The sequence below is a fragment of the Stylophora pistillata genome, chromosome 8, assembly GCF_964205215.1.
Source record: "Stylophora pistillata chromosome 8, jaStyPist1.2, whole genome shotgun sequence".
Lineage (NCBI taxonomy): Eukaryota > Metazoa > Cnidaria > Anthozoa > Scleractinia > Pocilloporidae > Stylophora > Stylophora pistillata.
The window spans coordinates 11,530,522-11,553,842 of NC_142526.1; the positions used below are offsets into that span (position 1 = coordinate 11,530,522).

General features: G+C 38.9%; 2 protein-coding genes across 3 annotated transcripts; one reads left to right on the top strand and one right to left on the bottom strand.

The window, feature by feature from the left end:
* The first annotated feature begins 17 nt into the window (after positions 1-17).
* On the top strand, positions 18-1,321 carry LOC148724984 (uncharacterized). Its single transcript, XM_088731417.1, has 2 exons — positions 18-251; positions 641-1,321. Exons 1-2 carry the CDS (start codon positions 63-65, stop codon positions 968-970), a joined length of 519 nt encoding a protein of 172 aa, XP_088587543.1. The 5' UTR covers positions 18-62; the 3' UTR covers positions 971-1,321.
* Positions 1,322-1,642: 321 nt separating this feature from the next.
* Positions 1,643-22,730, bottom strand: LOC111328759 (uncharacterized). Of its 2 annotated transcripts, none has more exons than XM_088731703.1 (8): positions 22,631-22,730; positions 16,603-16,657; positions 12,664-15,653; positions 10,181-12,331; positions 9,945-10,072; positions 9,492-9,612; positions 8,736-8,818; positions 1,643-8,151 (listed from the first exon to the last, which is right to left on the bottom strand). In XM_088731703.1, the coding sequence occupies exons 2-8, from the start codon at positions 16,628-16,630 to the stop codon at positions 8,094-8,096; spliced, it is 5,559 nt and encodes a 1,852-aa protein (XP_088587829.1). In that variant the 5' UTR covers positions 16,631-16,657; positions 22,631-22,730; the 3' UTR covers positions 1,643-8,093. The 2 variants fall into 2 exon arrangements, with proteins under 2 accessions (XP_088587829.1, XP_022788998.1); XM_022933263.2 differs by lacking the exon at positions 22,631-22,730 and adding an exon at positions 19,397-19,564.
* Between the last annotated feature and the right edge of the window lie 591 nt (positions 22,731-23,321).

Here is a 23,321-nt window from a genome sequence, read left to right on the forward strand (position 1 = left end):
CTTGGTTATGAGTGCTTTCTGTTTTTACAGCCTTGGTTTCCTTAAATTACAATTACATTGTGATGGAAAACGAAACTAACGGTTTGGCAGACTCATTCGTGGTCAGACATACTGCAGACCCTGCTTTACGCTTAGAACTGCTTCCTCGTAATCTAAATGGCTCACGCCATGAACAAGTCGCAGAGATGGGGGCTGAGGTAAGAAAGATTGAATCCAGCATTGCCTTCGGGACTACATGGCCCATCGGCCGGGCTAAGATCGCAGCTTTCACTGACTGACATAGAAAATTAAAAAAAAATGAGGACAAATGATCCGACTTATTCAAGAGCACAAGCCAGGTAAAAAATTTTGCAGAAACTACTTTAGAGAATTGCAAACTAAACTAAAAAAATCGTTGTTGTTTTCGTTGCTGTTACTGCCTCCAAGAGGTGTTTTGTTATATCTTTTTTAGCAAAAATACTGCCAATTTTTTTTATTAAAAAAAAACTCTTAGTTTTATGAAGCATTCAAACAGCTTCAAGCGATTTCATTTAAAACTGTGGCATAAAAGGAGCATTCCAAGCGATTAAAATGGGTCAACATCGCCCGCTCGAGCTAACCATATAACAAACATTTTTGAAAATTATCTTATTTTGTTTCATTTCTCCAGATCACGAGGTCAAACAGCACTGCTACCGACTCTCCTGCGGTGAGTTCTCCTGCCGTAGTCTTCCCCACGAATTTTCCAGATACAAACCTGTTTGCAAAGTATCCACTGAACATGAGACCCTGGAATGTTGAGTCTCTAGATTCGACCAACAACAGCACTCTTGCATTGGTGCAAGGAATTGCCAGAGCAATGGTCCAGATGAATAGGAGAATGCGGGAAAGAGAACAACGGGAACAACGTCGAAGGAAGATTAATATGATTCTTGTCATTTTTCATTCAGCCGCCGCTGCCCCATTTGCCGTCGTATGCTGTTTGGTATGATGTAATGCGCCAAATAGACAGATTGGATATTGTTTTGAAATCACAATCGGTTATCAGAAGACTTAAGTGCTTTGGTAATTAAAGTCATCGAAAGCTATTTTTAATAACATAAAGAAAACATAGTAGTTATAAAACGGTTTCGAATATTACACCAACGAATATGCCCCAACTCAATTCTATTTTTGTGGAATGGACATGCAATGGGATATTCAGCAGCGTAGCACGATATGGAAGAACAGTGGCTAAAATAATCAATACGACAAACCTGCAGACTTCATATTGAATGACTTGGAGCTCAGATTCTTTATCGTACACGATCCTGGAAACGCAGTCAAAGCTCTTCTAAAGTGTTTTATTGTTGAAAAGATTTCTACTGTGATTGATAGTATCCAGTGTCCAAAGAAAAATATTTTAATCTGGTGTACTTAATTGATCTTAATTTTTTTATGTGATTGGATTAGGCACTATCTTAGAAATACAACTTGTCTTACTTTCCAAATGTGACTTGGTGCACAGTTGTAATATTTGGTAATATTTGTGTTTACCTTTGTCATTGTGCTCATCATGGGCACGGATGGCAGTCAAAGCGTTTTTGTGCGAAATAACAAATTGCTGTGTTTATATTAAAATCCCAATAGAAAAGTTTGTGTTAGGCAAAGAAATCTCTAAAAATATCTTTTAAGACCCTTTATTGCAAACACTAAGGATGCATCAATTACGCAAAAAAAACAAAATGATATACTGAAACATTATTTACAGTGTACAATAAAGACATATCACAGCTATACTTAAATTTGTACTGACTTAAAAATTTTTCCTTATGGGAAAATCACATGCCAATTTTTCAGCATTACAGTGAAACTTTAGATAGCGTTGTGTGCCAGTAAAATCGGAATTACTTCTCTCCATTTTACATTTATATATGGAAAAACTTCACAACTAAAATAATTCAGTTTATTACATTTTACAAGGCATACATTTTGTGTAGGCCAGGAGAACAGATTCAATGGAGAACTAGACGTCAACTTTTGTTACCTCCAAAGATCCGGTCACAACATCAAAAGAGGTGCTCTATGGTTTCATGTTTACTATCACAGAAAAAGCACTCATCGCGATCCCTAAAACCCATCTCTATAAACCGGCAATACATTTGTACCAATATTTCTATGAAATTTCGTAACTTGAAAGCTTCTTAACTTGCTGGCACTTGTGCATAAGAAAGGGACTCTGTATTGAATTAAAATGAGTTCTTGTTAATGTACTTCAGATAAAAAACAAAGGAAATTACATGGCCGCGCGGAGATACGACTTTTATCTTCGAGTGCGGTAAGATACTTTCAACACGAGAAGATAAGATTCGTATCCCCAAGCGGTCATGTAATGTTCTGTTTATTTTATAGATACTAATGACATTTCCACATAAAACACAACTTTTCCACATCACTTTCCGAGACTTCGGCAAATCTTCCTGGATGTTCTTCAAGCTCGGAAAACATATCGATGTGAAAATTTGGCAGCTCATCGAGAAAGTCACCAGTAACTGTACCGTCTCCGCACGTCGAAGCCATTTTGTGAATGAAATTTCAAAAGAACCAGCCATGCGTCTGAGCGGGAACCTCTCTTGTACTTCTTAAACCTCTGATCGTGTTAGTAACCATGGCGACACCAATAACCTCACGTGTGAAAGATAAAAATAGTATCTTCACTGCGCGCGTTGAAGATCTGATGTTTTAGTCAAAGAAAAAACTGAATTCTGGTATTTCACGAGTATGATCTATATCATAATGTTGGATACACGAGCCCGTAACATGCTAACATCGTAAAGAAATAGAAAACTACTTGATTTGTATTTTTTAAGTATGATTTTGAAACATAACCGACAAGTTAGTAGCTTTGGCGAGAAACAGTCCCCCTTGGCTGAACCTAATCATCATGGAATACATGCAATATTTTATAAATAATCGATGATATTAGTTCCAATTGTGGTTTTTTTTTTCTAGAGACGGTGTCGTTCCAAATGAGTGTCTCATATTCATTACCAAATAATAATAATTGAAATTAATATAGCGCAAACTCCATTTACATGATCAAATGCGCTTTACATGAAAATAAAGAATATGTAGGAAAAAATATATGTATATATGTAAAATTACAATTTTCCTAATGAGACAAGAAATTAAAAAGCACTAACCAAATGAGATAGAATATTAAAAAGCACTAAGCTAATGAGATAGAATGTTAAAAAGCACTAACCAAATGAGATAGAATATTAAAAAGCACTAAGCTAATGAGATAGAATATTAAAAAGCACTAAGCTAATGAGATAGAATATTAAAAAGCACTAACCAAATGAGATAGAATATTAAAAAGCACTAACCAAACGAGATAGAATATTAAAAAGCACTAAGCTAATGAGATAGAATATTAAAAAGCACTAACCAAATGAGATAGAATATTAAAAAGCACTAACCAAATGAGATAGAATATTAAAAAGCACTAACCAAATGAGATAGAATATTAAAAAGCACTAAGCTAATGAGATAGAATATTAAAAAGCACTAAGCAAATGAGATAGAATATTAAAAAGCACTAAGCTAATGAGATAGAATATTAAAAAGCACTAACCAAATGAGATAGAATATTAAAAAGCACTAAGCTAATGAGATGGAAGATTAAAAGCCCGTTTAAAAAGGTAGGTTTTCAGATTACGTTTAAAACTAGAGAAGGAGTGAAGGCCAGTGATGTTACTTGGTAAGTCATTCCAGAGACGTGGTGCAGCATAGGAGAATGCCCTCGCTCCCAATGTGGGTAACATCTTACCACTTAGGACGTTGAGCAGAAGTTTTTGATTCGACCTTAGCTCATATTTAGTGGGAATTTTAAAGCTAATAAGCTTAAAAATATAGCCGGATGCCATACCGTATATTGCCTTAAAACACAATAAAAGAATCTTAAATTCTACACGGTGCCTCATTGGTAACCAGTGAAGCTGGCAATATGGCTAAACTTAGGTTGTTTAAAGATTAGCCTAGCGGCTGCATTTTGAACCCTTTGTAGTTTGTAAATTTGTACTTGTGGTGTACCATAAAGCAAGCTGCTACAGTAGTCCAATCTGCTGGTAATAAAAGCATGGATCAAAGTCTCTGTAGAGTTTGGCGATAAGTACTTCCTAATGCGTCAGACAGTATGAATATAATAAAATGATACATTACAGACTTTGTTTATATGAGCATTCATAGATAGTTTGTCGTGAAGAAAAGTACCAAGGTTTTTGACAACAGATGATCTTTCAATCTGGGAACTTCCAACAGTAATCGAAGAGATGTTAATTTTTGACAGTTGTTGCAGGGTCCCCAGAATAAGAAACTCAGTTTTTTCATCGTTGAGAAGAAGTTTATCGTGCTCCATCCATAAGCGGATATCATCTAAGCAATTTTGACCGAAACTATCAGATAAGGTACCACAGATGGAAATGCGTTGTCAACGTGCCGTCAGATAAGAAGAGAACCATTCAAGTGGTGTACCAGAAATTCCAAACGAAAATTGAAGCCTACGTACAAGTACATTGTAATCAACCGTGTCGAAAGCGGCTCTTAATCGTTCCTCTTCATATAAAATTATCAACTGGTAGAAACACAGCTCGTTCGATTACTTTGGAGATGAACGAAAGATTACTCACAGGCCAGTAATTCTTATAAACAAGATCTATTTTGGCTTTTTTCAGAATTGGCAGAACAAGAGCTTCTTTCCATACTGGAGGAAAATAACCGCTTTGAAGTGAAAGATTGATTATTTTGGTTATAAATGGTAAAAGAACATCGATAGATTTAACAAGTAAAGGTGTCGGAATTGGATCGAGAGCGCGTGATTTCTTGGCCATTCCCATGATGACGTTGTAAACCTCGCTTTGTGTGAGAGGTTCAAAACAATTAAATGGCAACGAACATAAATGTGAGTTCTCTGATAGCTGACAGTTCTCACGTTCTTGAATGGTACATTCCTTGAATTTAGATCTAATATTGCTAATCTTTTAAACAAAGAAGTTTCCCATCTCATTTGGCAACATAGATCTGTTTTTATGAGGAGGGAAGGGCACGTCAGACTGATGATTTAACAGCTGTTTTTGATGCCTCGAATAACTTTCCACTATTTTCTTGCATAAAGCCTTGATAAAAATCGAAGCGCGCCTTTCTCATTAAGTCAGTAGCGAATTTACGTGCAGATTTATATCGTATCAAGTCATCCAAAGATTTCGTGCGGCGCATACATACACACATCCTTTATTTGGTAAAGCAGGTTGAGGAAATGGCAGCTAATGCTGATGTGAATTTCATTATACCAAGGTACCCGCGGTCTTGTGCCAATTATCTTTCTTTGAAACGGTGCATGTTTATCTAGAATAGCCCCCAACATCGCCAGAAATCCAGGACATTTTGCTCCCGCATTCATTGGTCAGCGGATTGCAGTCGGATGAAAACAAAGATGGCGGTCAAGACAAATTCAACATAAAATATTGAACGATTTAAGTTCTGTGGACCTTCTTTATTGAGAAAAAAGCAAAAGAAAATCAACTTTGAACTGATCTCTTGGTATATTTAAGGCAGAGCGACTTATAGCAATTTGCTGTCTGATGTAATGCAAGGGGCAGTCTGTACTCTGTACTAAGCTTCAATGTCCACTCAAACTGGCTTTTTTTGTAATCGTCTAAGATGTCCGAAATTTTGGAAATTGTATCTTAAACCACTTGCATTAAATAATGGGAAGATCTAGGCAAATCGTACTTTTTCTCCCAGTTGAAAACACAGTTCAACGAACGTACTAATACAGATCTCTCTGATCTGCTTCTTAATTTTCGCCCTAGAAAATTTTTATTCAAGGCTCTACTTTAGTATGAGGGAGTCTGGATTGAGTTTATTTCCCGTCAAACATTGCTGAATTAGAAAAACAAATATGGCGACAGTTTGAAAGTTTCGCGGAGGGTTTTTCTTTTACCGCTTTCCCTTCTGGTGCGTCCTCAATGATGGTCTCAGATCACAGACTCCACAGAGCAAAAATAGCAGTTTTCAAGCTCTTTTGGAAGTATCTCATTGTCAAGAAATGTCTCTTTTTATGGACGACTTGCTTACTTCGAACTTCCCTTTATTTAATGCGAGTCGGAGCTAGTTGACTCCCTGGAGGGTTGCTCCTCAAATCGGCGATCCTTTGCCATGGATTACGCTATATTTGAAACAGAATAGAGGTAATGGCTAGCCTCGAATATCGAACATTGCTGACTTTGCTGGAAGTAAGTAGACAATCAGCTTTTGAATTATTTTTATGTTAGAAGTACAGCTTAATCTCTACTGAACATGTTTCGAGTCGGAGCTAAGGAATAATCTTACTCGTATTTGTGGTATTTTGGATTTTTGTTGAAATCCCATACGTTTCCTTACACGATTTGGCCGCCATTAACTTCTCAATACGCACGCGCGTCCGGCATTTTGACCCAAATTTCTGGCAATGTGTGTTGTTGTAGCAATTTACAAGTTCATCCAGCACTCTCGGGGTATTTTGGCAAAGTTCAGAAGCCGTTAAATTTTCGAAAAACGAGTCTAAGTCAATTGAATTAATTTTCCTGTAAACTCTTTTCATTTGATGTAATTTCTGTTTTGACCATTTGGAGAGTTGTTATGACAGAGGAATGATCCGAAAAAAGATGGTCAATAACAGGTGATCCCCAGATAATAGAATTTGATGCACGAGTAATCATTAAGTCAAGTGTGTGACCATGCTCATGTGTTGATTCATCAACGTGTTGGCAAAGGCCCATCGACTCAAAGAGATCCAACAATCTATTTGCATCGGGGTCATGAGAGTTGTCGACGTGAATGTTAAAATCACCAGTTATCACCAAAGGTTCATTCGAAATGATTAAAGTTTCCAAGAGTTCCGTAAAGTCCAATAAAAAAGGAGTTGGTAGTTACCGAATTCCTAGTTGAGTCAGGCGGACGGTAGAGAACAACGAGTCGAAATTTGAGTCCACCAGAGGAAACTATCAGCTCTAAATACTTGATTGAACGAAGTTCCCTTGCTGCAATTGTTTGAACATTTAAATGCTCTTTGAAGAGAACTGCTGTTCCTCCGCCTCGACGATTTTGACGTGAATGACGTGAATGATCAACAATGATTAAGGTTATGTGGTCTTGTTCTTCAGGTGAGAGTAATCCTGGGAAGGATTGTTGGCGATAGTAGAAACTGACGTTTCGACAAACGGAACTCATCATCAGAGCCGACCTACGCTATGACTGTCAATCAACCACGTCGGTTATTCAGATCAAGTAAAAAATATTTGGTGGATCCATTCAAGTCATATTAAGAAAAACGACCGACTAAATTTTGCTGATTCAAGAAGTGTTTCTGAACAAAAGTCGTGTCTGTCACTTCAAGTTATAATTTATGAAATGAAGGACACATACATAAGCGTGGGGAAATCTTTAACCGGACCTTCTTTAATAAAGAACAAGATCGACATTGAAAAATTATTTTCCAAATCTCTGGGTTGATAGTAAAAAATGTCCATGTTTGACAACTGTCGATGACATTTTGAAGTTTGAGTATTGAGATCATAAATCACCGGCACATGTTTCGCCTAAACCTACTACTTTCTATTCGTATTTGAAATGTCAAACGTTAATCAATATAAAAAGGGCTGATCAGTCGAATTAAATAAAGGTTAAATAGTAAATGGATTAGAACCCTGAGTAAAATGTGATGATGTAGGCTGATCGTCCGGGTCAGAAAAGTCCCGAGTAGGTATTACTGATATTTTGACAGTCATAGCGTAAGTCGACTCTGATGATGAGTTCCGTTTGTCGAAACGTCAGTTTCTACTATCGCCAACAATCCTTCCCAGGATTACTCTTACCTGAATAAGAAAACCACATAACCGTAATCAAGGCATGTTAGAGAATTTTTTAACACTATATGAACACAATATGAACGCTAAACAATTAAAAAAGGAAATTTCGTGAAGACTATTCCTTGAAAAATGTTCACGGTTAAAAACATCTACTCAATTGTGTTCCCTGGGTCCTCTCTAATTTCTTGATGGAAGAAGAGGAGGGCCTGGGATAGAGGTTGTCAATCACTCATTGCCACCTGTCTGACTGTTTAGAGGATGACGGCAGATTGGGCAGCTGCGACTGCAAATCAAAAGGAGAGACTTCGTAATCCAACTTTCGTCGAGTAAAGGTGAAAAAATGTGCAACATCACGGTTAAAAGTAAAAGAAGCTGCAAAGCTCACTATCGACCTGACATTGCTGTGGATTCAGAACTGTTCCAAGGCTGCATGCAAAGAGAAATATTCTCTCGAGTATCTTTGACCAAAACCAAACTGATCACAACAGCCAGTTAAAAGTTAACTCATAAGGAACCTGTGAGATTCGATCTAAACAGATCTGCCCTGAGGAAGGAAACACGCCCAAAACAGCCTCGATGGCATTTCGTTTTGTGCTTGAATGATCGAGAGGTTGGATCGAGCTGCTTGACCAATCGGATGACATAGTGGAGCAAAATCAATGCAAAGCAAAATCAATTTCGACACTTCATTGACAACTTCCGTTGGCACAGTCGGAGTTCGAGAGATAGACAGAATTAGTCAACTGCTACCTTACCTCCACCACAACTCCACATACGAACCTGATTCAGAGCTAAAGCAGACTTTAAGCGTTTTTCGTTATGTTAGTTTATTGATGAAAATAATCATGTCACTTTGAGCATACTTACACGCCATTTTGTATCATTGCAATTGCACACTCTCTGTGAACCTTGTGCGAACATGGCAGGATTTGACAACCGCTGAAGGCGTCCTGGAAATAAAGGTTGAAAGGTGTAAAGTATCTTCAGGTATTATCAATAGTACTTTTAGTACAATTGGTTCTTCCCATGGGTCTAGAAACGCCTTCATATACGCTGAGAACCATGCTAAGAAGAATTAAAGTGTTCTCCTTGTATGTTGCCAGATTTCTTACTCGTATGTATCAGATGTCAATTTCTGTGTCCAAAGCAAGACTATTTTTACGAAAAGAGGGAGAAATTTATTGGCAAATGTTCATTCTGGCCAGTTGCAGTCAGGCGTATTTATTCTCTATGAACAGTTTTTGAAAATCCACACTTCTATGTTTAAAGAAAAGAAAACGGTCAAATGTATGAATGATACAAAAAGAAAATTACCTTAATAAAACCCAGACTCGTCGGGAGTGAAAATTCTTCAGATGCTTAATATTAATTAAGCATAAACACTGACCTACAATTCTAAATCTATAGATGGAGCACAACAGATGACGTAACATTTGACAACGATTTGAAAACAAAAGATACATCTTATGACAGTACAAACGACGACAAAATCTACGAACATTGACAACCGATAAGCAAGCAGACCTGCAAGGAAAAGACGCGGTGAAACGAACAAAACAGAGAAAACCCCTTATCTTGAAGTATTTCAGTAACACAGTGTTAGTACGAAGTGGAAATCATTACCTCCAAACAGATGCAGCACTCGTCATGTCCTGAATTTTCTCGGCAAGAATGTCTTCCTTCCAGCCTTTTGTCCAAACAGACGTTACACACATCACAGTGGAAGGAGCGGTCCTTATAAATACTGAACGGAAAATAAGAACATGACTTCGAAGGTAGATACTCAAGCAAAATTCCACATAACTCGCTGAGCAAGTAAGTTTCCGTTCAAAGTGAAAGCCGTAAATGCGTGCGAAATTTTGAATACAACCTAGAAAACTTATATTTCTACGCGCGCATCGAACAGGCGTTTCTCTCCCTTATTCAACAATACTCTCGCCCTAAGGCTAGCGCCAGAATTATCCATTCCTACAACACTTTGAATTAAAGCAAGCCAATCTTTCCATTACTCTTTTTAAAAGCAAAAATATCATCAAACAGAAAACGTGAATTTCGTTCAAATATCGTTCCACCTACCGGCAGATCCCACATTTTGTGCAGTGATATGGATTTTTGTCTGTGCTTGTGAAGTGTTTACATATAGAACAGAAATATGCCGAGAACTTTGTTTTACATCTGGAACAGGTGTGGGCGTCCTGGTTGATCTTAAAAAGAAATCAACCATTAAAAGTGAATCGCATAAAATTTAGATGCAACATCTCTATTTCCACATTTATGAAACATTTATAAAAATGAATGTCATATCTACATACCTCTTGTTGATGGCTACAAACGGAGCACTCAAGAAAGCATCCCTCTCTTGCTTTGGAATTATCATTTGGACAACCAGAGTTGTTATGGCAACGATGACAAGGAAAGAACTCTCCGCAGCATGGGAACTTGACACGACAGAGCCGCTGATAATGTTCACACAGCCATTGTTGACCCTCAGCACCAGCCGTGTTTTGCGAAGGTGTCTCTCCTCCATCGCTCTTCGGGTTACTAGCTTCTTCTGTGTCATTCCTACAATCCGTTTGTCTTGCTTCCCTTGCCTCCCTCTCTCTTCTTTCACCTGCTATTTGCTCTTTCCTGGCCCGCTCTTCTTTTTTTCTTCGCTCTTTTTCCTTCATCGCCTTTTCTTTTACTTCCCTTTCTTTCAAGGTTTTTTCGACAAAGAAACAAGTTTCGGCCACTCTTCGCTCCAGGTCAGCGAGGGAATCATCATGTGAGTGTGTCGAATTATCGGTCAAGACACCCTGTGCCCCTTGGTTATCAGTGTCCTGATCTGCAAGTGTCCTTGTTTCCCACGTCAGATTTCTGTTCTTGGCTCCCTGTGGGAGGGCAGAGATTTCCATTTCAGGAAGCACAAGACCTTTTGTAATTGAGGAGGTATTAGATACACATGGTGGATTTCCATTCATCACTTTAAAAAAACAGTTTCTCTCCCGTTGTACTTCAGGACCGGTACATTGATTCTTGACTATTCTCTGGTGAGGTGAAAGGGTTGTTTGCGCCAACAGCGTGTCATCATTGACCACAGCATACGGAGGTACTACTACAATCCCCGGGTCTTCACTGGAAAGGGTTTGGACTTGCTCAGCTCCATTGCAGGGAAGAGAAAGAAGAGGACGCGCAGGCACTGGAAGATCACAAACTGTAAGATCGGAACCGAAGGAGCCATAAGGGTTTGGACCTTGTACGTTAGCAAATACCTTTGAATTTTCAAAATGAAACGGTAGGGCTTGAGAGGGATTAAGACCTTGATAGCCTTGCTCATTTGTGAAACAAGACGACCTTTGCTGCCTTGAGAACGTGTTGGAAGACCCTCCACTGGCGTTTTCCGCTGTATTGCACATGTTATCGATAGGAGTGGTGATGCTACTGTCATCTGTGTGACGAGCAAGGAAGCAAGGCTTTATACCAAAGAAATGTGGTTCCTTTTCATCTATGGTATTTCGCAGATCACCTCCTCCTGGTCGCACCTTCTCAGGCTTTGCATCTTTGTCGTCCCAGTAAGAAACTGATTCGAGTTTCTTGTAGCTTAGGCCCCTGTCAGAGAAGGATGGACTTTTTCCTCCACCCTTCAAGCCTAGAAATGTCCCAGGCCTTGCGTTGTGACTTCTTCCTGATAGATCCCCTTTGTTCTTGTTCTTCCTCTCTTGAGAAACCTTTAGCGACCTTGAATCGACTTTACTTTCTTTATTTCGTCGGTTTTCATCCGGGGCATCATTACACCGTGTGGTTGTGGATGGATGACGACTTTGGATTTTCGTTTTATCAGGCGCGGCGTTTTTGACTAAACCATCAACTTCATCATCCACACAATGTCTTAGCCAATCATCAGTGTGAATACGCTTCTCAAGGCGTTTATTACTCTCACTTAATTTACCACCCGTCTGAACTTTCAAATTTAATGGTGGTACGGGTGGTGGTTGATTTGTTTGCTCTTTCTCTATGTCATTGCTACTGGGATAAGCCATGCTAAAGCTCTCTTCCTCTGAATCTGCAAATTTTGGAACTTCTCTTTCGCTTTCCTTCAATTCTGAGGCACACAAAGACACAGAATGCACCGATGATTTACCTTTCCCTGCTGGTTCTGACCTTGCCCTTCTGAAGACCTCATCAATACTTTCTTCAGCGGAGAATGACGATGACGATGACGATGATGATGACGATGACGATGAGGGTAATGATGATGACATACTTACTTCACTAGATGATGACGTGGGCTCCACCAGATTTTTAGACTCATCAGAGTCGCTGAGATCTGTTTGGGTGCTAAGATCAGATGTTGAAGGAATACTCAAGGAATCTGTTTGTGTCCATGATTCCTTCAGGAACGATTGTCTGAGAACCAAGGTTGGAAGAGTAGAAATACGGCCTGGACGTTCGGCTTTATGCTGCAGTTCCTGCGTCTGGCGTCCCTAAGAACAGAACGACTTAAAAAATTATAACATAGCCAAACATTAACTTCTGATCCTACTAGGGGGATTTCAGGCAAAGAAAAGCTGTTTCTTCGTTTAAAAGAAAAAATGTTTAGATTTCTTCGATGCAATACATGCATTCCTGAGATTAGCTGATAAAGCGGTAAGAAACATTCCTACTCTGACCTTGTCATTATTGTGATTTTTTTTACATTGGTAAGCAGCTGGAGTTTACATTTAGTGAATGAACCAACACATGACAAGAGTTCCTCACCATGGTTGAAAACAAGTTTTATGCCTACAGTGATAAATATAACGTTCAAAACACTTACTCTCATAGAAACATCCCTTGCGTTTCCAGGCTGATTGGACGCAATACACCAGGACCTATCACTTTGTGTCTCGAAAAGAATTCCAAAATCACGAGCACATGTTTTCATATTGTCAGCGATGACCATCTCAATAAGAGAGCAATTGCACGGTGGAACTTCCTCTTGGACGATCTCAAATTTTGTTCGGCTTTGAAAAAAGTGAATGAACTGGGTTCTCACTTTAATGGTGTCTTCATGGCGCTGCATTACGATTTTCCCAATGGGTGGACCTTGGATTTCCAACACAAGCTTGCTATCTTCGACCATTACGTTCACAACATCACCAAGCTCTTCCTCATTGGTTAAAATTTGCTTTAAAAGCTTTCCGAATAAAAACTCCGCAACCACTTTGTCCTGCAAGATAAATGCTAGGCTTCCTTTACAAGTGTTCTCTGTCATGACGAGAACCGGAGATTGCGTTTCAAATTCTGAACCATCCCTAGCTGCTGATATTAAGAGTGGCAAAAGGGATAAACCACCAGAAATCTCCGAAAGAGAGGTCTTCGAAGAGTCTAGGAGTTCCAATTCTATAAAATATTGTGTTGCTAACTCTATATTCTGATGACATAAAGTCAAATGGGGCAGACTGTCTTCTACTGCGTTCACACTACACACATTTGTGTGATTCAGTGTTGAAACATCAATTCCACGAATTATTGGACACTCCACAAGAAATCTACAAAATCCTTTCCATTGATTATTATCAGATTTGAGCACCAGAGTTTTAAAAATTTTCGTCGATGCCCTTTCTTCCAACTTGTCATCTTTATGTGGAGATTTTGCAATCTCCTTGCTTTGAAAGTTACCGGGAGCATCTACATTTTTTTTGTCAGAGATTTTTCGATTGCCAAGAGGCGTCAAAAAAATCAGGTCATGCATAAATGGTCTGCCAACATATTGTATGTTTGAACTGAAAAACGCAAACCGAATCTCTTCACCGAGCAATACATGAGTTGCCTGCGTAGACTGTTGGTTTGACAGAGAAGAAAACAAACTATGCACAGCGTCTATCATCTCCCACATTTCCACTTCTACAAACGACTGAAGCATTACTGCTAAAGCAATCATCAAGTTTGTATTTTCTTCGAAAAATATAGTTTTGCTTTCCGGTTTATCAACTCGCTTCGCTTTTCCCTCGATGAAGTTCTTTAACCGTTCGAATTCAGTTTTTAACCTCTCTTGAACTTCCGGGAAGGTTTGGCTCGTCTTAGATTTTAGATGACACACAGCAAAAATCACTTTCAGTAAAATGACTTCAGAGCAATCAGAATGACCATAAAAGATACTTGCATATGTACACGAGAGAAACAGGAAAGTGGTACTTTGTTCCACTCCAAGGTTAAACAAAGAAAGACCAACTTTCAACAAGTTGAAGCTTAGCTTTGCACATAAGTCCTTGGCAAACAGCTGGGAGACGGAGGAATCCACACAATCCTCTCTTTGTGAAAGTATTACTGAACAATCACAGAGAGCGCTCGGTTGGTGATGGTTGAGAACCTTGGTTATTTCCACACCAAACTCAGAAATCAGACTTTCAAACTTTAATTTTTCTTTGTTATCTGTATCAGGAGATGGTGTCCTTCCACCTCCTTGAAACAATTCAATGACTTTTGGCTTCAGCTGACGCTCAAATGAGACCTGGAAAATCTCCTCTACATTTTTCAGAACTCTCTGACTGTAAAATAAAGATTTTTCTTCAAATCCACCGAACGACTCCAGCCTTCCAAGACTTGCATTGCATTTGAGTACATCGGGGTGAATAGCACCAAAAGCTTTGGTGAAAATCTCTAATGCATCCGTAAAACATTGCCTGGAGCGTGCAGTGTTTCCCAAATGAAGGAAAACAAGTCCTTGCTTGAACAGAATAGAAGCAAAAGTTGGGTGATCCGCACCACATCTTTCACGAACAACTGGTGCAAGATAGGAAAAAAAGCTACAGACAAGGTCAAGATTACCTTGATAAAGATGAATGTCGGACACAGTCTCCACAATTGTGATTAAGAAATCTAAGGAAAAGTTTGAACTAACATCAACAAGTTCCTTCAGCCCTAGCAAGGTAGAAATCTTAGTATCAATAGCTGTTGTGGTCCCTCTAGAGGCTTGTAGCATCAAACAAACTAAACGTATTTTCAACAAAATGCAGGTTAACAGACCCTTAATTTGGCGTAATTCTGTTTCACAAAAGGTTTTTAAGTTCTCAAATTCGTCCAAAGCTTTTCTAAGATTTCTGTTACTCAAAGAGGTAAGCGCTTCATTGTAATCAAAAATCGCATTGATTCTTGGTTGTATGGCAAATTGGCCTATACTAGAAAGGAGATCATTTTGTAATTGCCTATCAGCTACGTGGCTCCTCTGAGCCTGATGCACTAGTCGTAGGTTGTTAACTGTTGTTAAAATTTTTTCCTCAATAGCGACATGTACAGAAGGTTTTCCATTTTTGGAAAATATTTCAAGAGCGCTTTGAAGAATTGCTTTTGCCTTTTGGAAACTTCCATTAATTATATACACGCAACCTAAGTTATTAAGGGCAACTCCGTGGCTAACTTCTAATTCTTCGTCGTCGGCTCGCTCAATGTGCTCTTTCTGCTGCTCAAGTGCATTCTTGGCTATATCAACACAAGTCATATTCAATGCAACAGCACCAACTGTGTTGGCAAGGCGGACATAGAAGCTAGGAGACTTCTGGGGCAACAAGACTGCTCCAGTTCGAAAACTCCACGCCACATTCTCTACCGATATCTCCTCCGCATTGTTTACTATTTCTCTTTCCTCTAAACTGGGATTTAAGAAGTCAAGTGGCGTCAACTTTAGGAAATAGTGGTGAGTTTTTTGTAATGATTCTTTCGCTTGAGCTAAGTTCCCCTTTCGCAGATAATTAACTGTCGATATAAGGAATTTAATAACCGAACATCTGTAGCCGATTCTGTCAGGGGTATCCATTTTCCTTGTTTCTAGCACAGAGAAAAAACATTAGGAGTAAACATTTGAAAATAAAATTGTAGTGATGGTCATACTGAGGGTTATGGGCTTATCTAAAGAGTACTTTGCTCCATGATAATTACTATATTCTCATTTAAAACACTCAGATTAAAAAGAAAATTTGAAGTAAACCGATCCACACTTGTGGATCCACACCCGTGGCCTATAATTAAGTTATCTCCCACGTTAGATGAGAAAGACACGAAGGCCTGAAGGAAAAATACTGACCATCCTCTAAAAGCCCGGACATCTGTATATGTTTACTTGAGAGTTACAGGAGACAAAACTCTGGTTTGACGAGGAAACAAAGGGGCAAGTTTCGTTCGCGCTCGTCCCTGATTAGACTCCTATTCCTCGGTTGCTTCATAGCACAGTGGAAATGAAACGGATATAGATGTCTGAGCAATCTTATTATTCTTATGTCAGCCCATGTCACAAAACACTCCTGAGTTTGTTTACGTTTCAATCATTTGACAGGAAAAAACTCAAAAAAACTAGAAACCAAGGGAAAAAACTTAAGCTCCTCTTGTTCGGGAAAGGAAGAGAGCCCCTCCTACTATACTGTTTAAAAAGCTTTCCTTGCAGATTCTTTCTTAGATGAATACCATTACACAATTTACTAAGTCAACGGGTTACGATGGGCAATAGATCGTGAAAACTTATGACGCAAATCGATCAATTTATAATTTCATATGACTTCGTGATTGATCTTTCAACAAAGCACGACTCAAGCATGAGAGTTAAGTTACCAAACCACAAAAGAGAAGCTAGTCAATCGCTTGTGAAACCCCCAAGCTGAAATTGCCCGTAACATGGTTTAATAAAGCAATCATTGAAACAGACGTGGAATCATTAGTCTGATAGAATTAATTTTTCAAACACAATAGAAAGTGTCTGTTACAAATATTCAAAGTTTATTACCTCCTCCGTTCGTTTTCCCGGAATGCATTAGCAGCTTCTGGTGCAGTAACCCCTCCTAGCAAATAAAGATCGCAAAATACAAATTTTGTTAACTAGTGTGCAAGACATACTCCTAAACTGAGGTTAAGTTGGCGCCAAATCTGTTACAATATTTTCATGTGTTTGAAAAGATAACGATGAAATTTCACTGAATGCATTGCAGTGGCGGATCCAGGGGGAGGGTCCGGGGGATCCGAACTCCCCCTATCAAACCTGACGCTTACAACTTTGAGACAGGATCGTATATCACTTTTAACTGGCTGATTGTTTTAATGAATCCAAATAAACGGTAAGCAGCCAAGGAATTATAACGTGCAACCGCGACTGGTGGGAGGGGGTGTGGGGGAGAATTAATTTGCCTCAAAGAGTCCAACAGTCCTTTCTGAACCAAAGTTTGGACTCCCCAATCAAACATTCCTGGATCCGCCTCTGCATTGTAATATTACACAAGCTACGAAGCTGAAATACAAAGTCTTAGATTATTGATATCTACTATAGAGAAATCATCAGCTAGGTAAAAGCGGCCATTGTATAACGAGCCGGGTCGGAATGGCGGACCTCTAATACATTGTACTTCTGTTTTCTTACAGGTAACGAGTTCCCGCCAAAATTGAATGTCTTACGTGAATAGTTTAAATATCCCGCTGACCTGCCAACTCTGACTGTGGATGCTAATTACAAGATGGGCATTTGTGGTTGCAGTAAGCTGGAGCCCTATTCTGAAAGCAATTCTGTACCCTCCGAAAAAAAATGGAGTTGTCGCAGTATTTGCAATAGCATCTGATTGAATTGATAACTAGAGGAAAATAAGCTACGCGAAAGAGACCGAACCCTGTTTTCCATTCTGGGAAAGATTCCTAAACGGGTCCGCAAAGTTGTTTCATGATCTCTACCCCGTACAAGTAATTAGTCAATATAAACTTGAACTTGAAAGAAAAGATGTCAAAATCGATCAAGGAATCAACACTCGCACTGATTCGATTGGGTTTGATGTTATCCTGTTAAGCTAGGTCATCTGAAGCGATGTGCTCTGTGAACTGCTTAGGCCTGCTTTGTCATCACCGTTCGTCGAATTTGCATCAGTGCGGATAGGCCCAGCCAGAAAGAGGATTAATTCATGAAGAACAAATTTACCAGAAGATGAATAAAAACGAATTGGTAAATGTTCGCATTTTGGCTACAAAAATACTAGAGAATTGCAAACTAATCTAGAAGTTCCGAGAATGTGCGGAAGGTACTTGATAGAACCGGAAATGGATTCATCCATTCGCTCAGACTAGTCAAATGCTTAAAATCTTCCGCCAATTGTTGACATTCCTGTATCACTACGTTGGAATCTATAATACCGCAGTTCAAAATATATGAACTTCATATATTCATTGTATCTGATTTATCATCACGGGTTTATTACGATTCAACTTAACGGCCTGCTCCCAGTTGGCTTGTTAGCTCAATTGGTAGAGCGCTGCACTAGTATCGCTGAGGTCAGTGGTTCGAATCCCGTACAGGCCTGATTTTTTTCAGGTCTGATTTTCGCTATTGCATAAATAGCGCTCTCTACTGCGAGGATCGTGCATCATACGTATCTATAATACCGCAGTTCAAAATATATGAACTTCATATATTCATTGTACCAAGGTATATTTCTGTTACAAATGCAAATTTTCTCTTTTTCTGTTATTTGGTGGCTGAAAACATCTCTGCAAAATTCTGAGGGTAGTAACCAAATTCGGCCTCTAGGTTAGTCGTTAGCCATCATTGTTACGGGAGCAGATTGTCGGGGTAAACGCGTTCACGACATGAGTAAGCTCGTTACGTGACAAGAGGGAATTCACTGAAGGTGTCTGAAATATATGGTCTCGTGTTCCGTCCTCCGCAGAGTTCGAAGGTTATTTACGGTTAGCCTCTAGACAATCTCTGATTGTTTGCATTCAGGTTCTCAACAAAAGCGCCCAACATCTTAAAAACCCATATTTGTCTCGAACACCTAAAATAAATTTATGACGATAACGAAAGGAAATGATCAACTTTCCCGAAAAATTCGCCGGATGCTTTTGGTTGGGAAACCACAAGTCCCTCTTGAAGTGATATATTCATTATCCATGTCAGTTTAAAAATGCTTTGTAAGCGTCTGTTTATTTCGTTCTCGTTTGTTGCGCTTAACTTGGTTTTCGAGATTCTTCTCTGTGGTGACTTCAAATTCTCCAAACAAAGAGCCTTCAGTTCTGGCAGGAATCGTTCACATATCCCAACTTAACTTGTTTTCCTAGTACTAGTTCACTTTTATGTTCAGTGAATCGAGAGAACACTGAAAGGCCTCGTGGTTTAAAAAAACAAAGTAGGGAATGAAACACGAAATCGAAAGTTTTTCGGAAATTGTTACCAAAGTAATTCTAATCGGCACTGCGGCACTCTTCTATTTCCTCGTCCCAATGTCGCTTTTAGCACTCCGGTTTTCTGGACCAACGCAGAATACGAAGTTAGCTAGACAGACGCGGTAGTATTGTCTACGATCAATGTCGACATGTAATTGTTCGGAGCGTAATACACAGTTCGATCGAGAGGTAGCAATGTTCGATTAGAACGATAAACCAATTGGTATACCTCTTGTATTGTTTACTGCGATCATGTGATTGGACAACTTTTCTGCGTAAGAAATAGTCACATCGAAGATGATGCAGGTCGGGGCCTGTTTGGGTAAATGTTGACAACAGTCATAAAGTCACTGATATTCCAGAAATTTCTCTTAGCTCACCTATCTATTACTTGACAAGTTCCACTTCCTCATCCAGTTTAGATGGGTTTTAGCAGTGAAAAAGGTAAAAATAATATACCACGGAATAGGGAAGAAACATCAGCAAAGTTTTTCTTGTATAGTTCTTTTAGGCGCACGGAAGCTGTACATGACAACCAATGATTCAAATTCATTACATTCATACGTGGTTGTCCCCATACAAACGGGGAAGTCCCGCGGAAAAAGACTTGCAGGAAGTGGATGAATAAGCCTATCTCTTAAAGTATTCTGAAACAATTCCTTTTGTTCTTATGGTCTGTAATCCATCTAACCTCGAACTGATCCAGCAAGAAAATTTAAATTGAAGACACGAACGACTAATATTTAGATTTAGCTAAGCCTAAAAGCGGAGCTCCCAATACGAAGTGAAAATTTTGCAGTAAAATTTCTTTACATATATTGAAAATTTTTAGCCAAAAATTCATTCAGTATAGATTAAACCCATTAACACTTACGTGTAAAGCGTGCCTGTGAAAAGTCAAAATTTTGAAGAAACCAAGAAAGCAAACACAATGCGTAGTAAATTTTTAAAAAATCATCTTTTCCGAAAAACAAGCTCAAAAGAATGAAGACTAATTAATTTATTTCCGATGAAGAAAGCGATAGGTCCAAGCTACGTTTTAACTAAATTTCAAGATGAAAGTTAAAAATCGCTAAATATTTTCGCATGTGTGCAAATAGGCATGTGTAACATATTTCAAAATGGAATATGCGAATATGTCCGTGAGTGAAGAGATCTCAAGTTCAATGGAATGGGAAGCAAGACTAAAATGGCCAAGAAATATTTCGGGACGACAGATTTATTCAAAACAGTTTTTTATTTGCTATTATAAGCGAAAAATGTACGAATTTCTTACGCGTACAATGCCCACGCGGTAAAATTCATCGTTGTTTACTTGCCTTCAAGGTCAGAAATTGTGCAGCGTTATATTGAAAATTCTGAAAAAACTTCGATTTGACGCAAAATCTTCTATCAAACAATACTTTTTCAACATATTGTTACTCGAACATAATATTTACCTGGCCATCGAATCGTCAAATTGTCGCTAGGCCCTGCTTGAAGTCGGAAAGTTCGGTTTTCGCTTTACGTCCATAATTCGCATCGTCTTAGAGAATCGTAGTGTCGTTGACTCGAGAGCTTATTCTGTCACCTTTAAGACCTTGAAATCCATTCCTTTCCAAGAAGAGTATTCTATAGTATTGTTACTTTACATTCTGAGTTCCACAAGGTCTAACTCGATCGCAAATGAACGAAAACTCCGACCTGAAAATTTTTGAGGGTCGACCGCGCGGACGCCATATTTTCAAATTTGATCATACAGTATTTTCGTGATAGCATACATGACAGAGGGCACGTACGTACGTACGTACGCTCAGTCAGTCACTTGACAACCAAACGAAAATAGGTTCACCATATTCCATGGGAATGGGGCTCTGCTCGCGCGTGGGAGCCCTGCTATAAACCCGCTTAACTTGATTTCTCGTTCAAATTGTTTTGACGCCTCATTCGTCACGGTGATACTTCGCACTCAACCTCGCATTCAACGGTGCGAGGTTGAGTGCGGCCATAGTCCCCTCTACTAACTATGGTGCGGCCGACAGTCGAAAAGTTGAAAGAGTTTTCAAAGAACATGAGTCTACATGTCCGTGGCAAAAACTTTTTCCCGCTATAACCCCTAAACTTGTCGAGGATCGCGAACTAAGTGAATCTTTGAAAAATCTTCCCGTACTTACGTATTCTAAATAGCTCTCGAGATAAGTTTTATACTTAGAAAACTTCATAGTAATGTGTACATCCGTTTCCTGAAGTCCACTGTTCTCAGAAAGGAAAACGGAAATGGGCTTTTTATGGAGCGGCCCTAGCAAACAATATTTCTGTTACATTCCAAGTTCGTTCATTCCAAACCAGTTGATGAAAGTTCTTCATTAGTATAGTTAACTATTCACGGTTTGCAGTTAAGACAGCCTGCAATAATAGTTCTGTTATAATTGCAAGTTTCCATTAGAAGAATAAATGATCCTCAATGTTATGATACAAGAATGCGTACTTGAGATTTTCGTTCTTTGAATGTCTGTACATTAAGCTTATCATGTTTGATTAAATCAGTAATAGCCCAAGGTGTTCCAGTCCGGTTTCTGAGGTCTTGCATAATTCCTAACTCTTTTTCTAATTTGCTCAGTGTAAGAAGATGAGCTGATTCAGTCAATTTCCGGACTGGAAATTTTCCCGAATGAATACTAAACTGGAGAAGGAACTTGAAAGGTCACACATTTTGTTCATCACGGTAACCGAGCTTAATTTTTCCTTACAGAACAATTTTTTCAAGGCGAAAATAAAACGACTGAAATCACAATTAGATATCCCGATAAAATCATAAACAGGGCACGAAACTTGGTTTAGAATGATGTATAAAGAGAACCTTTTCGTACTATATTTGAAACGGTTTGTCTGGCTGTCTGCCGGATCGTGATAATCCATAGAATTAGCCGCATTGATTTACAGTTCGCAGAAACTAGCCGGGGGGGTACTACCTTATAAGGGCTTAATAGGGACGTGAAGCCAGGGTATGTTTTTCGAGATTTCTGTCTTAAACAGGGTAAGGAATTTATCATTTTTTGTCTTAAACAGGATTTATCGATTTATAAATTTTTGTCTTAAACAGGATATCTTTTCTCGGAAGATAAACAGCAAAATTTTTACAAGCTCTAATTTTAATTAAAATTGAATTCCGTTGATTTTGGCATTGATACCAGGCACATTAAATGTCTTAAACAGGGTATCAAAAATCGGAATTTTGTCTTAAACAAGGTAGGAAAATCAGCGATATTTGTCTTAAACGGGGTCAGGGTATGAGGGGCCGCGCCGCACCTCCCCACCAAGGAATATATCGAGTACCCCCCGGGGAAACTAGCCAGAGTTGCATGCCAGACGGAGGTAGTCTTCTCACCAGCCATGACCGAGGACTGTTAAGCACTGATTGTACCTGCCACACGATATCAAGATCCTGGCTGAAAATTTATCTTCTAAATCTAGTTTGCATGCTACCGCGTCTACAGTAATTATGTAACCCTAGAGAAGCGGAATTTTGTATCGTAAGATCCGAGTAAATCATGCTTACCCGAAGACGAAAATCTGCTCAAATACATTAGTACCCAAAATAATTGTGCAACTTAGTTAGGCCACAGATTACATACCTTATTAAAACACTTTCTTGTTACTGCACATATGCTGGAAATCCGGATCTCGTCACTACCGACGTTCTTGGGTTGGAAGAATAATCAGTGCAACCGATCATGCAATTTTCGTTTTTTCACCCTTGGAAGCGAATTCCAAAACCTGCAGTCCTGCGGTCAAAGTACAAAGACTGTATATCAAAGCTAACATTTGCAGAAATTCTCGACATATTTCGCACCGGCTGTTTGTCAGATAATGGGCAACACGATCGTATGAAAGAAAAGGGTTAATTACAAACCAAAACGACAAAGCTCAAAAATCATTCTACCATTTTGAGTCTCTTATATCTCCACTTGCCATGGCTTGATGATCAAATCGTTTTCCTAACTTATATGATAGCAGGTATTGTGTTCACTAAGCAACCTTGTAGACAAATAGTGCAAAGACAAAGAGGTTTCCATAACATAAGTTTGGTGACTGTAGAAAATAGAATCAGCGCGAACCAAAGCGAAATGACTCGCTAACAAGTTCTAAGAAAGGATAAATTTTAAGTTTTGGATTTAACTGGTCATGGATAATGAAGCTACAAAAGCTTTCTAATTAGATTTTCCTTTCTTCTGTTGAATATTTCAGATTCTTTCTTCCATCCGGTCTGTGTCGTTTTCTGTGTTATTAAACACAACTCAATTAATGTCTTACCAAAATATAATA

Coding starts and splice junctions, on each gene's coding strand:
- LOC148724984 (XM_088731417.1), top strand. CDS start 63: ATGGAAAACGAAACTAACGGTTTGGCAGACTCATTCGTGGTCAGACAT. Junction 252..640: donor CTACATGGCCCATCGGCCGG/GCTAAGATCGCA, acceptor TATTTTGTTTCA/TTTCTCCAGATCACGAGGTC.
- LOC111328759 (XM_088731703.1), bottom strand. CDS start 16,630: ATGCATTCCGGGAAAACGAACGGAGGAG. Junction 8,819..9,491: donor AGTGCTGCATCTGTTTGGAG/GTAATGATTTCC, acceptor CTTTATTTCCAG/GACGCCTTCAGCGGTTGTCA. Junction 8,152..8,735: donor GCAATGATACAAAATGGCGT/GTAAGTATGCTC, acceptor TTTGATTTGCAG/TCGCAGCTGCCCAATCTGCC.